The 21698-nt window shown below is 37.9% G+C and overlaps 1 protein-coding gene across 2 annotated transcripts in view; it reads left to right on the forward strand.

The window, feature by feature from the left end:
- Nucleotides 1–665: 665 nt before the first annotated feature.
- The window catches only part of LOC116710239 (RNA-binding motif, single-stranded-interacting protein 2-like), a 41743-nt gene continuing 20710 nt past the window's right edge, over nucleotides 666–21698 (forward strand). The window contains exons 1-2 of one of the 2 annotated variants that reach the window (XM_032549159.1): nucleotides 666–842; nucleotides 19775–19941. In XM_032549159.1, the coding sequence (XP_032405050.1) occupies nucleotides 771–842; nucleotides 19775–19941 (239 nt within the window). In that variant the 5' untranslated portion in view covers nucleotides 666–770. Of the gene's footprint in view, nucleotides 843–1142; nucleotides 1456–19774; nucleotides 19942–21698 lie in introns of those variants that run through there. The other variant, XM_032549158.1, reaches the window with a different exon arrangement.

The following is a 21698-nucleotide window of genomic DNA, read 5'->3' on the forward strand; positions in this document are numbered from 1 at the left end:
GCTGGCAAAGATGAAAGATGGCCCTCTGGTTGTTTACACTGCACACAATTTCTGATAAGCTTCATTGAACTGTCACAGGCAAATGTTGGAGATTGGTTAAAATTGAAAACTTCAGCATAGTCCAAGCCTCCAGCAGGTAATCGTTTCTCAGTAGGTGGGAGTCCAGACCCTATGTTTGGTTTTTACCAGGTTAGAATAAGAGTGCTATGTGGTAAAACTTGGAAGTTGCATAAAGACAATATTGGCAGGGTTTTGTCAGATGAGTTTGTGTTTTGGGGTGAGTGGGGGCCGGTTGCAGGAGGGGCTCCCCCAGGACGCCACTATTGCTAATTGCTGTACAAGGTATTATTGTAATTCTTTTAATGAAGCAACATGGGTCCAGGGGTGGATTTAAAATGTTGGTAATTGAATTTACAAACCCCTTTTTGTCCAGTTTATCCCTGCCAAAGTCCCCTGGTGAGTGAAATAACACTGGACGGTGAATGAATCTGATCTAAAGGCCTCCTATGTAAGACCCCTAATGGAGCAGGAGAGCTGGAGCTCTGCAGGGGCCTCGGGGCCAGCAGCGGGGCCCCGTCCTGCAGCAGCAGCAGCAGCAGCAGCAGCTTCAGCAGCAGCAGCAGCAGCTTCAGCAGCAGCAGCAGCAGCTTCAGCAGCAGCAGCACCACTCGCAGTCTAGCAGCGGGACTCCAGGCTCTCACTTCCCCAGCTGCTGACGTCAGCTGGCAGCCTGGGCTGAGCTCGCCGCTCCGGACATAGCGCCGAGAAAAATGCTGCTCTCCGTACCGCCAAGGGCAGGAATCAACCCCTACAACGGCTACAACAGCAGAAACAGCAAAAAGGTAAAACGCTTTCGGGCTTTTCACCCCCGTCGCTTTCGGCTTGTTCTCTACCCCCGCTCCTCCTCCTCCTCCTCCTGCGGGGCAACAAACCCGCGTCCGTCGCGACAAAATCGGGAGCTTGTGACAGTGAGCTGCAGTGTCCTTGAGAAGCTAAACGCTCCGAATTCAACTTAAAGACTTGGTGGAGTAAATCCGCAGCCCGGAGGACGACCCCAGGTCCGCCGAGTGTCAAGCTGGGTTAGAGGGTGTTGGAGAAGGGGGCTGGTGTGGGGAGGGGGGTCTCTGTCGCTCGCTCCTGTCACGCTGGACGCCCGCTGTTGCTATTTTGTAGTGTTTATATGTGTGGGTGCCACTGTGGGGATGTCGATATCGCTCTGCTCACTCGTTTGAGAAAGTCAATGGTGGAGAGCAACTTTTGCGGGGGTGACTGTACCGTGCTGGGATAGCGCGTCCGTGCCAGGATGTGTTTATGGAAGTGGGGGTAGGGAGGCAGAGGGGGCCGGCTGTGGGAGAACTTATTACAAAATCACGTCTGGCGCTACCTCCGTGGGCATTGGGACAGACATCTGTATATCTGCTGGTAAAATCAGCTCGTCGTTGTCTCCGCTGCCGCGTAAGTTAGCGAAGTTTTTTTTTTTTTTTTTTTTTTTTCTTTCTTTTTCCTCGTTTCCCATCTGAAAGCGGAATATGCCCCACCCCTTGAAAAATACCACTAGACCATGATGACTACATTCCCAGGATTATGAATCGCGCTTTCGTGGTTATGTTCACGTTTGACAATGTGACTTTTTTTTATGTATCATCGGGAAATATAAAGTGTTACATATAATTATGTTGCAAATGCAAAACAGCATCTGAGATATAAAATGTGTGTGTCAGTCATATAGACCAATGTTTGTGTGTTTATTTTTTGCTTTCAAGAACCTTATGCTCCTGTAAACATGGCTGGTCCTTGGATGCATATGTTCCTAAACATAATCCGACTTTGGGGGGCTTTTAATAAAACCAGGCACCATTGCTGATAAAACAATGTGTTGTACAATTACATTTTTATAATTTACAGCTGAAAAGCAATATCAGCCATATAAAACATTTTATTATTTTAGTACTGTGGAGTCCTGCCTATTCCTGGTTCAATATCTGCAAATTCACGTATTCTCAGATTTTTCTGTGGAACATAATTCCAAATTATTCAGAAAAAAATTGCCTATATGTGGATTTTGTAATAGAACATATCTAAAATAATTGGGAAATCAAAATACAGCTTGGGGAGTTGAAATACAAAGGCGTAATGCTGCTTGACATGCTGTTAGCTGGCTTTTGCAGAGCAAGCAGCCAATACAGGTGCCCCATTCGTTTTCATTGCCGCTAATTGGCTGAACCTCCAAGAGCAGAGATAAGAAAGACCATAGATATTAGCTTCTGCAGGAGTGCCAGGATGGTTTCCACTGATGCTTATTAAGGTATATTTGCTGTTTGAACTATCAGAACAGGTATAGACGGATATCAGCTATTTGTAATGAAGCTGTCCTCTTTATGTATTAGAAAATAAACTACTTTGTTCCTTTTTTAAAAGGGGGGAAAACATTGCTTTTAGTAAACTGTCTTTAGGATCCTGCGATTGCTTCTGATGCGGACCAAATGTTGGATGAAATCACTGAATATGACTGTAAAATGCAGTGTAATGCATGATGTAATAAAATTTATTACATTTGGTCAAATGATTGGGATTTTTCTAGAAATCTAAGTGGTTCCACCCTGTTCACTGATATTTAATAAGACAGTTAATCTCAATCACACACTTTTAGTTTAATGTTTATCTTTTCTGCTCTACCTATCTGTCCGTCTGTCCATCCACCAAATAATTGCATGCTGCAGATTTGTACCTATTTTATAGTGTAGTGATGTCTGCCATTTGCATTTTTAACACTTTATGTTCAACATGGTAATTAACAATTTTAGGTACAATAAATTACAGCTGCTACTGGTTTGGTTTCAGCTTCTGAAGGGGCAGTGATGCACGCAGTAAATTATCAGACAGTAATGATTCTGATCATAATGATGATGATTGTGAGAGCTTTGAGACCAACTCTAGAAAATTGGACAATTAATGTACTTCTGATTCCAGTGTCTCTTTTTACTAAAGCTATATGGTAACTTTCTGCAGTTTGAGCTGTAATCTAATATATTCCCTGCTAAAAAGAGTGATTTTAGGTCACACTTGTTTCTTTTGTAAGTGTTGCTACAATGATCTGATCTACAATGAATAATAATTTTAAAAAAAACATATCAATGTAATTTTTAGCAAAAGGCAAAACATTTTTGGGAAGTCACTCTCCTCGGAAAAATTTAATTAAGTGACAGAATTGATCAGAAATGGTCTGAAATTAAATTTACTTTGCATTTGAACTTGCCAAATAGCATTTTTAACGCCTCGCTTTCAGTCTGGTAATTAACACCATGGAAACACTTAATAATAAGTCATATTTTTCTGCTTTCTCTTGACTTATCAAACTAATTTGATACCGTAAATAACACGTTATTGAGGCAGAGACTAACCAGCTTACTGATCACACTGTTGTCTCGTTTCATAATTACCTTTCACAAAGAACACTGTGTCCACTTTCAGTTTCACTTCCAGTTCAATTTCTTTAACTAAAGATGTCCGTCAAGGTTTTGTCTTAGGACTATTCCTTTCATTTTTCTTTTCAAAAAATATTGACAGTAAAGTTACTTCAGCATTTTTTCATTTTTATGGTAGTGATGCCGTATTATTTAAAAAGAGTATTGAAATACACTGCATCTCACACCAGTTGCTTGGAAAATGACCTAAAGGTCATTGAGGATTTTAAAAGGGCTTCATAATGACATTGAGGCAGTACAAATAGATGCTATGACTAACTGATTTCAATGCAAATGCCGGTACATGTTTTGTGCTAACTTTGTCTGTCATGCCCAGAACACTCTTTGAAAAATATTTTTAAAGTCAGTCAGTTCTTTCCTGATTAAATTGTGTGGACATTTATAATCACATAAATAAGTAATAATAATAATAAAAAAGATTTCACGTCACAGCTAAACATTTTTACCTTGAATCACGTTCATGTTACATAATATAGATTGTTAACAGCCTGTATAAATTATCCACGTTTAAACAACATTAAAATATATAAATATATAAAGTATATTTATATGCACCTTGAACTCGGACTTGCTCTTTCACAAGTATAGCCTTGATATTAAAATAGTTTCAGTTAGTTCAAAATCAAGATTCCTTTATTGATTGCTCTTACTTTCACAGTTTAGATACTGTGTAAAAATAAAAAAGTGAGACTACTAAAACCTTTACGTATTAGTAACAAAATATTGAACTACACCCAAGTTTTTCCCTTTTCTCTCACCTTTGAATCTCATGCAAAAATGTATAAACCAGGTTTTTGTGACAGTGTTGGTTCTCATGAGGGTCTTTGTTGGTTTGCAGCTGCTCAGTTTTCTGGGTTGGGTTGGCTCTGGCGTGTTTTCGTGTGGTCATACACATAGCGCATCATCCCTGTGGACAATAATTTAATTAAACATGGCGTATGGTGACCTTCCATTCAGTGGATCATAGCAAGTCAACTTCCCCCGGTGCTTTCTGCTCTCTGTCTGCTCCTGCGATCTCCTGGACTTTGAGAGGCATTTTATAAATGAATATTGTCATATTGTCTTCCTTTGATCCTGGGTGTCACCTGGCTCCTCATCCTCACAAATCTGATGTCAACATTTGTGCCAGTCTGTGGAAAACCAAGTCTTTGTTTTTTGCACAATTTAAGTTTTTAATTTATTTTATATATCACATGTTAGACTATAACTAAATTTGGATATTTGATACTTTAGTATTCACTTGAGCTTGTATCACAACAGACAATGATGCTGCTTATAAAGGAAGTCAGATTTATGGATGCAGGCACTTTCAGTTTTATCACTTGATTTTTTCCATATTCTACTCAACAAACATACAAAAATAAATGTCGCATTTTTGTTGACAATGAATATGAACGTGCAGGAACCTTTTGAGAAATTAAGCCTTTTAATCCAGTTCCTATTCTTTTGTGTTTTTGTGTAGCAGGAACTGAGTTTGTTTATTTCTTATCACTGCTTTTTCACAGACACGCTTTAAAGTCATAGTTTTCCTATCACAACATGAACAACTATCTAAGGTAGGTTAATTCATCCAGATGTGAGCCTTTATTGATTAGTTGAACAAGTTGACTGCTCACAAATCAAAATCAGTGTTTATTTGCTCTAACCAACTGCTTCTTGTGCCAATGAAAGAGTTTTTTCACATTTACCTGTAATGATAAAAGCAGAATCAGCCAGAACCCAAAACGCAGCCACAACAAGAGGATGGTTAACCAAAAAGTTTTATTACTAAAGTAAATGGTGTAGAAGGATGTGGTCACACTAGTGGGTCAGGGACGAGGAATCCACAGGGGTCAGGAGTCCAGCCGGGGGAGGGGAGGGTGAATGGACAAGGGGAGATCTGTGGGAGTCTCAGGGGACAAACAGACGACAGGGGCAAAATCCACCAACCAGAGGCTGAGTCGTGAAACGGTCCAGGGTCATGCACGGGGGGGTCTCAGGCAGTGAAAATCCAGAATCCAGAAGGCAGGAGGCAGGGTCAGAAACAGGCAGGGTTCAGCAACAGGACTTTCAACAGCAAAAGGATTAGGCAAAAATCTGTGGTCAAAAACAGGCAGGATCAGAAACCAGAAAACACTTTGAAACATGAGACAAGGCTTGAAAGCTGTGACAGGGGCAACAGACGATCTCGCACTGAGCTGGTGACGAGCAGCTGATTAAGTAGGGACCAGCTCAGTGCAGGTGAGGGCAATGAGCAATCAGCACAGCCAAGCCAGAGCTGAAGGGCTGGAATCATGACATTACCAAAGTGGAACAGAATAAATCGTAGAGCGGTGAAATCATGTTTTTCTTTCTTCTTTTTTTTGACCTGTGTGGAATTGAAGAAATGCTTGATTTTTAAATACAGTATGTAAAACAATAAAAAATGAACCACCTGTAGCTGAGATATAAAAAACATAAACTATCAATGGATTGGGGAGACAAAAGACTAAGTGATACTATTTGGTAAACTCAGGCCTGAAGTGACACCCACTTCTTTTTTAATTCAATTCAGAAATTAATGATTCCCAGTTGTGTTTGTTGATATGGACAGTATGGCTCACTGCCCAAGGCAGCGCTCAGTCAGGGGCAAACCAAAAAATGTTATCTGTCAATTACTCTGCATGATATTGGCTAATCCACATAGCCATAGAAATAGATTACTCTTTGTGGGTAAGGTTGTTATATATGCAGGTGAAACTAGAACAGCCTGTTAGACTTTTTGCTGTTTCCGTTTATCCTGTGCTTGAGTAACGGTACACAGTCCTCTAACAAAGTCTGGTGTCTTTTTGCAATGTCTCAAAGGTTCATCATTACACATTAGAAACAAGTTTTTTCATTGTTAATATACAGGTTGAGTCAATAGGGTGTTTTACACTCCAATGTTCCGAATAGTGTAAGAACAAGATGAGAACATTAGCAGTGCACCATGGCTGACTAATGAGGATGGTGCTATCTGAATTGCAACTTCAAATTTGGGTTTTCAATCAAAGGGTAATAGTTTTGTCTTTTAAGAAATCTGTTCTTTGATCATGTCTTGTTCAAAATGTGAGACACACTGATCACACACTGATTGGATTGTTCTACAACAATCAGAAATCATATGAAATACAGTTTGAGTTGATATAAAACATTTATTCTATTAGTGCAAAAGAATATCTGAATTTTCAATTTCTATTTTAGACTCGGATCTATTTAGATTGAGATAAAACAAAATATGTTTGGATTTTTTGTGTTACAAAAATGATTGTTAAAATCTCCAGTTGGCACATGTAATATATCGATAAAACGACACATCCTTGCAATATTGATTAATAAAATTAATCAGTACCACCATAACAGGTTCTGAACAATTCAGAACAGTTGTCTATCTGCATTTTAGAAAGACAAGCTCTGTGGATTTAAATGTGAGGGAATAAAGTTTTGTATTTGTGGAACATTAAGGCCTGTCACTTAGTTTTGATGTGCTTCGATTCTGAATAGCTTGTGCATACTGGGATCAATTACTTACTGTGTTGCTGCATCGTGAGCAGGTTTGTTACTTGTTCTTGGTACCACTTTATTATTTATTTATGGCAGTCAGATAATTATTAGTTGAATTTTTCAGAAAGTTTTTTCACTTTTACTGTCAAGCAACCATCATCCTGAGGTGAGCAAAACGTATCCAAAGTACTGTGGGAAATTAAGATATGTTCTTATTGAGTCATTGCTTTGGTGCCCATGTGCAGCATGAATTGTGATGCTACTACTGTGGAATATTTTGTCATTTCCCAAATCGTTTCATACTCATATTTGTACCACTGTGTCCCCCACTTATTTCCACTGATAAATTCTGATTTTGATGAATTACAGAGATTAAAAAAATAAAATGCCAATTTCTCACGGTTTAATTGAGGGTGACTTTACATACTGCCATATTTCCAGTGATTGTGGTTTTGATCCCTGCATTGACCAATCAGCTGACCTGCTAGTCGATAATAACCACATTTCCTTAAAGTGGACTATAAGAAAATTAAAAAATACTTTAATACATCACTCAACAGAGCAGGTGCGAAACGTTTCGCTTATAGGCATTAAGTGGCACGTGGTTGGTACGAAGCATCCTGCAGCAGACCGTTCCTGAAGGGGTTAGGTGTGAAACAATCAAACCTGCAACAGGAAGAAATGGCCAAGGGACAAAATGACCAGCCACCTGTCACTAACCTGTCCCCATCTAAATGAAAGGTGAACTACAATGTGTACTGACAGCAATCACTGGACATAAACACTAAATTTCTGTGTCAATTTTGATTTATATTTATGTTTGTGCAATTATGCAGGAACTTAACAGCAAAGTAGAAATTATCACCTATTTAAAAGAAAACTAGATGCTAAGGTCAAGTTACTCATACAGCAGTGTTTACTGCTTCCATGTGTTTTTTTCTTAGCTTCCATAAAATGCAATCTTTCTCCAGTGTTTACCCTCATAAAGCTTGTTGTTCTTTGAAGTCCACATATAAAAAACAAACAAACCTTTGCAGTTCTGTTTCAATCATGACATCCAGAACATACACCAACGCCCTTGGCAAAGCCTACACTATTGGCAATTGGCAGGCTATTAGATAGTTGGATTGTTCTTCTGGTGGACAAAAAAGAAACTTGTTTGGGTCACGTGACTTAGTTACATGACCCAAACATATAGGAAACTGCATCTGCCAATACAGTATCACATACACTGTTAAATAAGCCTCACACTGTTAAGGAAAACATGGATTGGTTAGGTTCCATATCTCAGTATCATATTTAAAGATTTGCCCAATGACAAGCACAGGCTCATTTCAAAGTTTCACTTTCATTTGTTGTTTACTTTGGGTGTAGTTTGCTGGTTTGCTATGGTAAGGCTCTATATTACTAGGCTGTTGTGCCTTAAATGAACATTTTGTACTCTCGCGAGGTCTGTGTGACTTGGATATCATCAGCAGATTGTTTAGTTTGTTCATAGTACGTATGTACTTTGTTTATTATTACAGGTTCTCCTTTTTATTGACTAAATATGTGCCTTTTTATGCAACTGTTTAGTCACTTTTTTTAATTAAATAAAATGGATGGATGGATGGTCTTGAAATCATACTGTATAATAATATTAGGAGAAAGAAAAAGTCTTACCCAATTCACTGAAATTTCAGTATTTCATTCTTGAAACTTTAGTTCTGTATTATGGTTTCCTTCTTATTGAATCCATGCTTAACCTATACGCTATGTAATACACAGGGTAAAGGTTTGAATGCAAAATAAACCCATACATGGTGAGAAAAAAGTCCTTTATTCTTTCTTAGACTGAGGGAAAAGGTGTAAGGTTTCTGTTGTGCCCAAACCTAGTTTGGGCACAAAACTCATTTCCTGACTCAAATAAATACAATGAATGCTCTCAAATCAAATTTGGTTGGTTTCCGCATAAAACTCACTGGCTGGAGAAAAATAACAATGGCGGCTTTCCACTTCTTAAGGTATCACGAGTCTCACTCAGGGCCTCATCCAATGGCATGTTTTTGTACTTTTCATTCAGAGTTTTTGTTCTCTTCCTGGCGGGAGACCTTTTCAACTGATGTCTACTTACTGCTGTGATTTAAAGCTCTGAAAGCCTCAACATAGATTCAACAGAGCCAAAAAGCAGCTATAGATGAAAAGAATTGAAGGAATCACATAGACTGGAGCATTAAATGTGACCCAAACATAAGAAGGTTGCCATTTAAAGGCCATTTGTTTGAAGGCTTCTAAGACTTTAAAGATCAGGAGTTTTAACCTTTCACTTGAAACTCTTAAGTATTGAGACATAACCAAGTTAGGCTGTTATTAGTCATGCTCCCTTTCACTCTGTTATTAGCCTGATGTTTTAACTTTTTATATATATTTGCATTAAAAACCTAAGGTTTGATTGCTGCATCTGGCTGAAGTTGAAAATTAAAGCTTTACATTATGACATAAATACAAAATTATAAGATTAGAAATGTACCAATCTCTGGTGGTTTACATAAAGCTATAATCTGCCACTGCAGATTTTTGCCAATTCCAATTTTATGTTAATAACTTTAAAATCAGGGCCTATGTGAACAAACGGCACTGAAAAGCTGTGGTTATATTATCGTATATGTGACGAGCCATGGTTAACATGGTTAGCATGTTTAGCAGCGTTAGCGTTGCGAAACAGTAATCTGTGTGTATTCTAGAGAATGAAACTCTTTTGTTAACTATAAGGTTTCCAAAAGCCTGCCAACATTTATAAATCCAGCATGTTTGCTGATAGACTGAGGCTCAACAGGATAAAAAAGCAAATTTTCTGTACTGAGTTCAGCCTTCCTTTTATCAGCTGAAAATCTTGCTCTCTCTCGCTCCCATGCATCCTGAATAAACCACAGACAGGTCTCGACATGTCAGAAATAATTTTCTTTTCTGTAGCTTCTCACACCTCAGAGATTTCTCAGATTTCATTTTGTTGCTATTGTGACCCACTGAGTGTCCAATTGGCTCATCACTGGTCAGTGCTGATCGAGCTGAAAGTTTGTTTTTTCTGGTTGCAAGCCAGTTTGTTAGTGAATATCTACAGAATATATGACGTAGGATGAAATGCTGTAGTCTTCCCAGGAACTACGTGATTATACTATTCACTAGGTTTTTAAATGGTTTTATTCAGGATAACTTGTGGACCATGCAGTGACATGAGCAAAGCTACTGCACCAGATATTTAGATTGGTATAGATTAATTTAGTATCTACTGTATGTCAGACATGTTTTTGCTACAGCACTAACATGAAGTGAAACCAGTTGATACTTGGGAACGAAAGAGTCTAAATTTAAAGATGCCTTTTCTGCTTATTCTGTCAACAGTATATCTATATGTCACAGATCTGCACAACTCTAAAATGTAATCTAAAGTAAATGGACAACAGAATATCAGGTCGTTTGTATTTTCTAAAAATTGAAAGCACAGCAATGAAACCGAGAACCGCTGGAAGTAAATTCCCCTTGTAAAACGCTTTGTATCTAGACCTCGATCTTATCAGATTTATATGCAAATATACAAACTTACCCTTGTACTACTGTGATATTTGTCTCTTGAGCAAGATGTACCAGTACCTACATGGAGGTAAAGAGAGCAACTTGACCAGCATGCTGTGGTTGTTTAAACAGTTCTTGTGCCGACTGACTGCTGGCGATCGCCATTACCCCCACTGCAATCTGAACAGGATGAGATGGGCACAGAACACAGATGAATCAATAAAAGGAGCTGATGTTGTTTTTCTATGTTGGATGTACATGTACTGATAGCTAATATGATGAAAAACGTTCTTGGGAAATACATTTTGAGAGTTTTAATGCTATTTCGGGAACACTGCTATTTGCTGTCAACTCTGTTGCCTCAGCTGTCTATAAGGTCATATTCACACCATTTAACCCAGTAGACCCGGAACGATTGGGAATTGAGTTCGATTGGGGTTGACGCTGTTTGCTGGTTTGATTTTGCTATGACAATGCAATTTTTCAAATGAACCAGGCCTTTTGATTCACATACATGTGTTTACTCACAGTGCCCTTTGTTGAAGTCTGCTCCAGCATAAGGTTCACTTAAAGTCAAACTGTACCTATATTTTTAGGCCCGTCAGAGTTTGTGTCTTTGAGCTGCACCAGTCGGACTGCACTTTCACAACTCCTCAAACAAATCGGACTCTTTGAGCAAACGAGCTAGACTTGTATTTAGGGCTGCTGTAAATGCACGCTAAGTGTGTTTTATATAGGGCAGAGAGGCTGCAGCACAACCAGGAGTTAGACTAAAAAGCTTTAGGGAGCTTTTAACAGAGCTTTTATGTTCCTTTATCGCTGGGTCTTTATGAAAGCATTTTGTTGCTTCACCTGATAATGACTGAGAAAACCATAAAGTGGAAAAAAATATTGTCTATTTAGTACTTATATAATTATGCTTACCTTGATCACTGGCATTTCACTTCTCATTGACGTAATTACGGCAATTACAAATTTACTCCTTCTCTCCAGTGCTGTCCAGTTAGGGCTTCACCACAACACAACACTAAAACTGCAGTGGTAAAGGTTTTAAATTATATATTTCTTAGTAGAAATCAATCTAAAACTTTTTTGTTGATATTGCTGTATCGACAGTTGATCATAACATATTGATCCACCCATTCACCTTCCAAACTGGATGAGTGGACATACTCCACTAACCCTGTTCAGACCTTATGTTGCAGACTGGGAATAGTTGTGTTCTTCAGCAATCAAATCTGGACTGAATTCCTCAAGGCTTCATCCTTGGTTCACTTTTAGGCTGTTTTCACACCTGATAGTGCGGTAGACTGGGTTAGATTGGGGACAAAAATTGCAACATTAGTTACATTTTCTGCTAGTGAGGTACGTTCTCACGCTGCACTGTGTCAAACGGAGTAAACAATTTAAAAAACCTGTTCTCCCCCTCTCCTGTGGTGGTGCTGCACCAAGAACTACTGAAGGAAACAACATGAAAACATCTGAAGAAGACACTGAGTGCAACTTCTTTTTTCAAGGAATGCGAACAAAAATGGAGTGGCGTCAAATTTTAGGATGGGTTGTAGGATTTCACTTTTATCTGTGGCAAAAAATCACGAGCCATTTCTCCCGCTAGTGCCAGACTTGTGCATTTGTTTTTGTTGTGATTAGCCAGAATGCCCAGCGCTGTTGTCCATTTCCTGCTTTTGGAGCACTCTCTGGTCTGCTTGGCATTCACATATGTAGTAGAAGTACAAGCAAATGAACCAGACTTTCTAGGCAAATGGATTAAAGTGGACCAAAATGGGCTGGTATGAATGCACTCCTAATCTTTCTGTTTGCTGCCCGTAGCTCTGGTCATGCAGCACTACTATAAGTCTTACTGTACGTAGCCTGACAACACACAAATGTAATGTAAGTCCAGTCGCCACATTACCACAGCTTACAGACACAGATTCATTGTGTCCATAAAATCAGTAAGTGAAGAGAACTGAATTTAGGCATAATTGTTTTTAGTTTCAAAAATGCTAGATGCATTGAGGGCTAAAGACTAAAAGGCACACAAGAAGCTTGGGTGTTGCTATGGGCCTCAGCTATAAAATCCACATCTGTTACTAAATCCTACAACCATCTCAACAGCATTCACAGAATAAACAGTTTGCTGTCAAATCATAGCACAGAAAAACTAGTTCAGTCTTTTACTTTCTGTACGTTAGATCATTGTGATGGTGCATTTGACCCCCTGTTTGTAAAAGGGTAGATTATATAATCTTGTTATTGGTCTAAGAGGCACTGAATTGTCTTGGACCTTAATATCTTTAAGACTTGCAGATCTGATATGAAACTGAAATATGTTTGCTCTTTACTTCCAGGACCAGAATTAAACAAATTGAGGAAACATTTAGTTTCTGTGTTCCACAACTCTGAAAATAACTTTGTAAAAACTTGAGATTGGAAGAAATGAGTTTAAATTAAGACTGAATGTAGAACTGCTTGTTGTAGCTTTCTTTTTGAGATTACTCTATAAGTCAACTTTAATGATGTCTTTACTATTTGTTTTAAATTTTTAAATAACTTTGGATTATCTATTTATTGTCTATATGGCAATACTGTTCAAACATACACTGCCTTATCAGTCTAGTTTGTTATATAAATGGGTATTAGTTTTTTAAAATGTCAACGTAAGCAGAAAACGCTTTTTAATTCCTTTTAAATGGCATCCATGTGCTTCTAAAAACAAAATCACAACCTTTCATTGGCAGCAGCCAATTATGTTTTTTTTCTAACCAGATTCTCTAAGGTCAGCAGGAACTTCTGAGTCTATTTCTTCCATTACAGTTTTATTTGGAAACCATTGCAAAGTGGAAAATACAGCAAAAGGTGAGCAACAATTACTACTACACCTCTGCTTTAATCTTTAAGACTGTTGAAACATAAAGAAATTTGTTTAGGCAAGTGTGTAGGACATTACTATACCCAGCCCAAATATGGAGGATTTTCAGAAGTTGAGGTAAAGAGGCTACCTGAACAAGCAGATTCTTAAACAACATACTTTTTAAAAAAAAAAAAAAGAGTAATAAAATCACCTTTTTTAATCCAAAAATCTATTTTTTTGCTGGAAATGCCAGTAGGTGTGTCCAAATTGTTTACTAGGAAATATATTTTTTTCAAATTCTGATCATAAAGGGAAATAATAAGTTCTTATTCAGGCTTAAAGATAAAAAAAAAATCAGTTGGCATCAAATTATTGCTAATGAGCTGAACACAAAATGCAAATCAGCCAATCACATGGTAGCAACTTGACGCTACAACATAAACGTATGGACCCAGCATGCCTTGTAGCAATGTTGCAGCTTGCTGGTGGTGAAATGGTGTGGACAATAAGACTGAAAAACATATCATGATATAAGCTTTTCATATCAGTCAATATCGATAATTATTGATTAATTTTTTGTTTTAAATATCTAAAATACTGCCAAATTAGTTACGTGACCTTTGATGCTTTGTCGACAGTTTTCACTCCACATTGTTTTTATTTTCAAGCAGTTGTGAGGCACAGCGAAACCTTAAACTTCTGTTGCGTAAGTTACTCAACATGTGGTTGCTAGGTAACCACAAGTTACTCAACAGGCTGTTGTAAAGTAACCAAAGAGTGAGTGAGTGAGTTAGTTGATGCCACCAACCTTGCTGAGAAGTAAAGCATTTCCTCTGCCTACATCTAATAAAGGAGCCTCTGAGTGTATATTGGTTACCCTCTGTGGGCAGAGATGGGTTTCATTGTGTCATTCACAGATACAGTGGGTTTTTTTATGTTCATGCACCTGTCTGCTTCTCACATCATCCATAACAATGACGACAGGAAACAAAGTAGGCGAATGAGATTTACTGTTTAGACGGTTTTCCTTCAGAAAATACTAGCAAATTTCCTCTCATAAAATGCTCCATTCAGCATTTCTTTAGCAGATGTGCTAAGCTGAGTTATGTCATAGACCTGTCTTTGCAACTGTTGGGGAAAAAATACTAGGAGGCATGCCATTTTTTTTTTGTCCTTTCCAAACATTAAAATCTATTTTGTAAATGTCCTGTTCAACTAGCAGCCTAAGTCTATTTTGGAGTCTCAAAAAATGTACTTCAATCTGGCTGAATTCACTTTAATATGACAGAAATGATGTTCTTCATATAAATAGATGCTTAATACTAATAAATTAGTGTTTGCAATTCTTCTAAAGTGGTGATACACACTTTGTTATCTCGGTTGCTTTAGTGTTTGTGTACGAACCCAGCTGTTCTGCTGTGGTGAGTCTACCCTGGCTGAACCCTGCTGTGCCGCCACCTTTGTCCCTCTGGTACTTTGCCATCTATATGTTTATCTCTCTTTGTTTACTGTGTCAGATGTTTCGAATCGGTCCTCAGCGTGAGTGCCAATAACATCAAGCAGGCAAGGTTAACAGGTAGAAAGGCAGCCAGAGTCCTTGGAGAAAGCACAGCTCTTAGAAATTTGATGCCAAGTACAGCGGTTGATGCCAGACGCTCAGTGTGTCTCACATTTTGTTAGATCTCGGGCCGAGCTGCGGGGCCAGTGTTTTCACATATCTGATTTCGGGCTCTCCAGCTCAACCTGACCTGACTTGAAAGCTTTGCATGCATGTGGATTTGCACACAGCATGTGTGTCAAGGTGTGACCAGCAAAAGGTAGACAATCCGAGGGTTAATAGGCGACTATAAAAGCACACAAAGAAAAAAGGGGAGGATTCCAGACAGACAAGGAGGAGGATTTAGGAACGAGTTTGGACGTGAGCTCGGTGTCCCTGTCACCTGGTTGGAATGCAGATCTTCTTATTCATGATAAGATCACGAGCAGACAGAGCGGATTTCCTGCCTGCCGCCAGTGACACAGCATACGTCTTTACGAGACACACAGTACTGACCTAACGATGAGCTAACACTCAAATATTGTTTTACTGTTTTACAAATAACATGCCTGCGTTTTTATTAGTAATCAGGCTGCAGGTTTCATCAGATAAAAGGATGAATGGCTTTTTAACACTTTTTTTTTTTTAAACAAATAAAAATCTGAAAAGTGTGGTGTAGATTTGCATTTAATCATAATGAGTCAATACTTTGTATAGCCATCTTACACTGCAGCCTCAGCTGCAAAGGCATTTCTTTCTTGTAGTCTACACCAAAATTATAGATTGGACGGAGACAGTTTGTGAATATTATTTTTCAAATTTTGCCTCAGATTCTCAAATGGTTATAAGTCTGGACTTTGACTGGACCATTCAAGCACTGGCATACGTTGTGATTGCAGCTCTGGCTGTACAGTATGTTTCGCATTGCTATTCTGCCGGTGTGTCATAGTAAAGAAAAGAGGTAAACTGTAAGTACATGCCACACTTTTCAGATTTTTTGTTTAAAAGAGTTTGAAATCATTGTAATTTCACTTCACATTTAAGTGACACAAACTAAAATGGTCAAGACCTTGTTTGCTTTTGCAAGCAGTTCTTGCTCAGATATAAGTAATGAAATTAAATTGTCAAACAGTAAAATAACTATAGCAATTTACCAACTCATTAATGAAATTCCCACATTGGGATTGTTGTTAGCCCTAAAGAGAGCTCAGTACAAATTAATCAGCAGTGTAATGCCAAATGCTTGCCTCAAGCTTGGTCCTCAGTCAGGCCCGTCATAAATCTGCCCATAAGCATGTAGTGTAAGGGAGTCAGCTGGTTGGACATTCATGTCTCCTCTAACTGCCTGAGGAAAAAGACAGAAGCTTCAGTCACTGAGCGGGACAGGAAAGGAAAACAGACCTCCCAGCAGCCAGGAAATCCATGGAATCCCGTGGGTCAATTCAGGGTCAGCTGGAGAAGTCCCACAGGGAGAGGAGGAGATAAAACAGTGTTGTGGCACTAAAAGGTGAGATTCACCAGCAAGTGGCTCTCTGCGGACATGTACCAATTATCAGACATGCAATTGAGTGCAGAGAAAACCACACTTTATGTCTTTTTTTGCACGAATCACATGCATTTTGTTTCAGTCAAGAATAAAGAAGATCTTTGATTTAAACACCCAAAGCCACTCTTAAGTAAAACCAACAAAAGCCAGCTTTTAAAAGATGTACAGTTTGGAAACTTGATGGGAGTTCATGTAAAGGTGCCAGAGAATCTTCTATTTATAGAGATGTTTTTTTGTTTTTTTATCTTTAGTGCTAAAAATAATCTAGTGCTATTTTCATACCGCCATGGAGAGGAAGATAAATGAAAACTAAGCTACAAAGTGAAATGACAAATATTAGCTTAACCCTCGAAAGCCAAACAGTTGGTAGAAAATTCAGTTTTTGAAAAAGAAGTTATGTAGTTTTTATAACTAGAGGCACATTTTGTAGAAAATTTGTAAAGTAAATCTAGTATCATATTTTAGTATCATATTTACTAAATGTAGTAGGTTATTGAGAAAAATACTAACTTCTTTATTATTATTTAGTTGTACTTGTATCATCCTCTTGGGTTAATGTAATTATGACCTAGAAGATTGATTTTGTGTGCAATAAAATAACATATTGCACACTAAAAAAGAATTTATGACTTTTACCCGTCTTTAAACTGTATTACAATTCTTTCTTCTTCTTGCATTTTTACATTTTATCTATTAAATATAAGCATTTTTGCTACCGCAGCATTTTAAAACCTTGGATGTACAAGCCGAATCACAAAGCACTGGGTTATCTAACTGGATGATGAGTCTCCACAGCATTACTAACATTTCAAAAACCTTACACTGATTCCCACATGTCAGCTGTTTTCAACATAGACTGATCATTTATAACAAATGTAATTTCTAATTGACGATAAACAGTCATCTACAGCCTTCATCTGACTTTTAAAACTAGTTTAGATTGAATGAATGAGTGCTATGTGTCTGTTGTTGAAGCCGGATGATTTAAGAGTGTTGCTGCAATGACACGCTCTTGGTTTTGTCTGGACTATCACTGGGACTTGGCACAGTGGTAGAGACTCTATGAATGGGATTAAAGGTCTCTGCTTTCCTGTTCTTTCATTCACAAATTAGCCGCCTCCAGACCATATTCATCGAGAATTACTCTGTGACACGATAAACTCCTCCAGGCAGACTGTGTTTACTCCGCAGCTTATAACTTGCACACAGAAAAGATTTGCAGACAGATTAAAATCAAGCTTATAATTTGAACAAATTAGTCATCGTTTACCATTTAATTTGAAAAAGCTAAAATCCTCACAGCATTTTTAGTTAAATTAGTTTAATTGTGCTATTAAAAATGTTCTCTTCTATGTTCTATCATAATGTTCTATCCAGTTTTTACTGCAGCTTTTGGTCATTTTTAGGATTTTTTTAATAATACATATAGTTAACTTTAGATATTTACATAAACTGTATAAAATATATATGTTTTTGCTCCCTGTTTGAAATTAGGTCAAAATTATTTTTTCTGTTTTAAGTCATTAGGATGACCTAAAATATTAGGTCATTAGGACATACAGAAACAAAATCTGTATGTTTCTGTTTTTATTTAGAGAAATACAAATTATGTTGCTTTCTTAACATTCATTTATTATATACCCATCAATGCATGGATTGTGAAGTATGGCATAAGTTAATACAACAAATCTCTGTCATTTCGCTCTGAGAAAAAGATTTGGTTTACATGCCACCTGTTTGTCATGATGGTAGTAGAGGTTAAGGGTCTTTCTCTGTTTTATTGTCATTTTTTTACTCGCTGTCAACAAAGCAGAGGTGAGGAGAGCTGTCTTTGCCTCATGAATGGTTTCCAATTAGCAGAGTTGGTTGACGTTGTAGGTGGTCCTTGTTTAAGCATGTTGTCCCACTGGGCTTTTCCTAAACACCAGCAGGTTGATCAGTGACCCTTTCCTTCATTGCTATGCTAACCCATTGTCCTCTTGTTGGCTCTGTCTAATGAGCTACTCTGTATACCTTAAATAAAAGATGTTTTGTTTTTATTTTTTCATGCATCTATCCTAATTGAACAAATGCAAACGAATGAAAGTATTTTTCTAACTAATAAAACATTAGGCCAGATAAACCTTAGGCTCTAAAACTCCCTTTAGACTTGATGGGTTGAAGTCTGAAATGGAGAGTTCTTGTTTGTGACTGGCAAAATGAAAAGAATAAAACCAGCTTTGTTTATTTCATGAAAATACACACATATGAATGGTTACACAACACTTTGTTTGATATCTCTAAGGACAGCCACAGTCCCATGGTGAGATGAGATTAGAAGATGCATGAGTCGTGCAACATCCCATCATGTTGCACGTGGTGAGTCACGGACTAGTCCACCATTGGAGTTTACGACTTAAATTCACAATCAGAATCAGCTTTATTGGCCAAGATGCTGTGCACAAACAATCTGATTCTGGTTTCAATTGCTCACAGTGTACAGACATTAGGTGCAAGAACAAAAACAAAAAGTGCCATCAGCGTAATACTGAGGTGGCCATCCACACCGTCATCTTGAATTAAATCTGGCACAGGTATTTGTAAACAGATAAATGTAGCAGAAGTGAGAAACTTTCTTTTTATATAATGTACACGCTGCTGGCATAGTTGTTATTTTTATCTTTACATTACCTTTGTTTCGCTTTTGTTTTGTAATTTGAACTTAACCCTCCTTATCAGCCTCTTGCCAGTTTCGATCTTTTTCTTCGTACATCTTCAACACAGTTTTAGATTAAATGGCGTGAGACATTCAGGTCCAAGCAGGATACAAGTTTGAACAAACGTTAATGTTTATCTTTTTGATTTTTATCTGTAGAAGTAAATGAAGGAGCTGGATTAATAATAATTGGCTTATAGTATTTTAATTATTTCTGATTAACGGGACTAAATATTTTCTGGGTTCCTTAAATCAGTGGGCAAATACCTCGACAAGTAAGAAAGAAGTTACCCAACATTGAGAAAGCATGAGAGGCCCCATTTTCCCTGCATGGAGCAGTTAGCCAAGAGGCCCCACATTCCCCTTCAATGTACTGTATTAAAGAGTGTTGACATGCGGGCTGTATGATATCAATTTTCACAGCTCCCACATAATCAACTGTTTGATGCAGGATTATTTTTCATCTCTCCACATGTGAATATCACGGCTCTATGTTTCTCACATTGATTTCCAGTGAATTACATTAATCTTGGCAATTTTCTTTTTACTAGTCTTGTTTCTCACAGTGAATAAATTACATCTGTCTTCTCTTTCCCCAATGCAGCAGTCCTATGTGTCCTCCGGCCACCAGATGGCACCTCCCAGTCCCAACACCAACAGTAGTAGCAACAGCAGCGGCGGAGGTGGGGAACAGCTCAGTAAAACGAACCTATATATCCGCGGCCTCCATCCAGGAACTACAGATCAGGACCTCGTGAAGCTCTGCCAACCGTGAGTGATTTTAGACCTGCTAACCTGCAACTTCTAGATGCATCCCAGTACCTATCATATTCTCCAGCCTGTGTACTTTAAAATAAATTACCTGAATGAACAGACCTTTTAGTTTCCATTCCATGACCTTCCAAAGGGTCGACTTTCTCTCTTGTAAACAAGAGCCATGTGTACAAGCAACTGTTAGTGTACCGAAACAGGTGAAGGAGGGGAAAATGCAGAGCGGCTCTATTGCAAACACCCAGAACAAACTCTGCCCACTGCAGAACCTTATCTAGCATCTTATTAACCATTTTACATCTAAATTTCAAATATCCGCCTGGATATTTTTGCTAATTTTAATTGTACGCAGTTCTTTAAATGTCCTGTGAGTAAATATATTTACCCATTTGTCCATAACAACTGGAACTTTTAATATCTAGAAAGTTATTTTTGCAATTTACCGTCTAGTAAAAGATTGCCCCTCAGATTAATTTCACTCTCTGCTAAGGCAGGGGTGAAATTACCATAACCCTATATTGGCAGGAGAGCGCAACGTCTCTCCTCTTTCGGAAACCGTTGGACTCTTTCAGATAGCGCAAAGTGTGGCGGAATTACGGTACTGCAACTTTGGCTGGATCATTGCAGATCAGGTTGGCCTGGAAGGGTTAAAAGCACATATACTGTGTAAATCAATGATGACTTCTGTTTAGGGCTATGTAATTTTATTGATTCTACGATATTTATAAATTTTTTTTCCTCAGAAAGTATCGATTTTTTATTCGTGAGTGTCGATACATTAAATCCTACTTTGAGTTTTATGTCAAATCCACATGAATTAGATGACAGCTATCACACATGACATTTTTTACATGTAGATTAAAAATGACATGTAACAAAACAACCAACTACAATTAATTTAATAATGAAATTAAATGGAAAAGTTACAATTTATAATAAAAGTCAATAATACAAAAAAAGGATTCTTTTCTGCATAGCCAAATACACAAAGCCAGACAATTAAACAAAGCAAATGTATAACAAAAACATTTATTACACCATCAGTTCAATTAATTCAATCAAAGTCTATGGAACAGTCACAAAATGTCACCAAAATCACTCTGTCCCTCTAAAATCTTTCATAAAATCTTAAAAATGCATACACTCGTATCATTTGCTGAAAATATATCATATTGTGAGCAGAATATTGTACTGTATCGTGAGATGAGTGTATCACTACAGCCCTACTTCTGTTGTGATCTGGCGCTTTATGGAAACCAAGTAAACCTTTAAAGTTGTACCGCGTGACGAAGGACATTCAGCGTTTTTATATCAAAGATGCTATCTCACTGCACGCTTTTTTTTCATCTCTTTATGATAAATCACATTATTGTGTGACCGAACCTAATTGTACATTCCAGTCCACATTAAGTGGAACAAGTTTTGACTTTGATACTGGATGAGAGAAAGAGTCCCACAGAAACCCAATGCGAGGAAACACATCTGTGCCGTCCAGAACTGAGCCCTTCATCTGTTGGACACATGATTTCATTTCTAGAGCTCTTTAGGCAGGAATGGAACAAAACACAGAAACAGTATCGTTCTGAATTATTCATAACACTGGGAGTTATTAATAATTCGCCACATTACAACCACAATTTTCTGTGTATTATATTGGGATCCTCCATACAACACAATGTATGGAGGATTTGTTTTTAACAATCAGAAAAAATAACTTTTTTGAGCCCTGCTTTTAACAGAGGCCTAATCTGTAAATA

The sequence above is a fragment of the Xiphophorus hellerii genome, chromosome 20, assembly GCF_003331165.1.
Source record: "Xiphophorus hellerii strain 12219 chromosome 20, Xiphophorus_hellerii-4.1, whole genome shotgun sequence".
Taxonomy (NCBI): domain Eukaryota; kingdom Metazoa; phylum Chordata; class Actinopteri; order Cyprinodontiformes; family Poeciliidae; genus Xiphophorus; species Xiphophorus hellerii.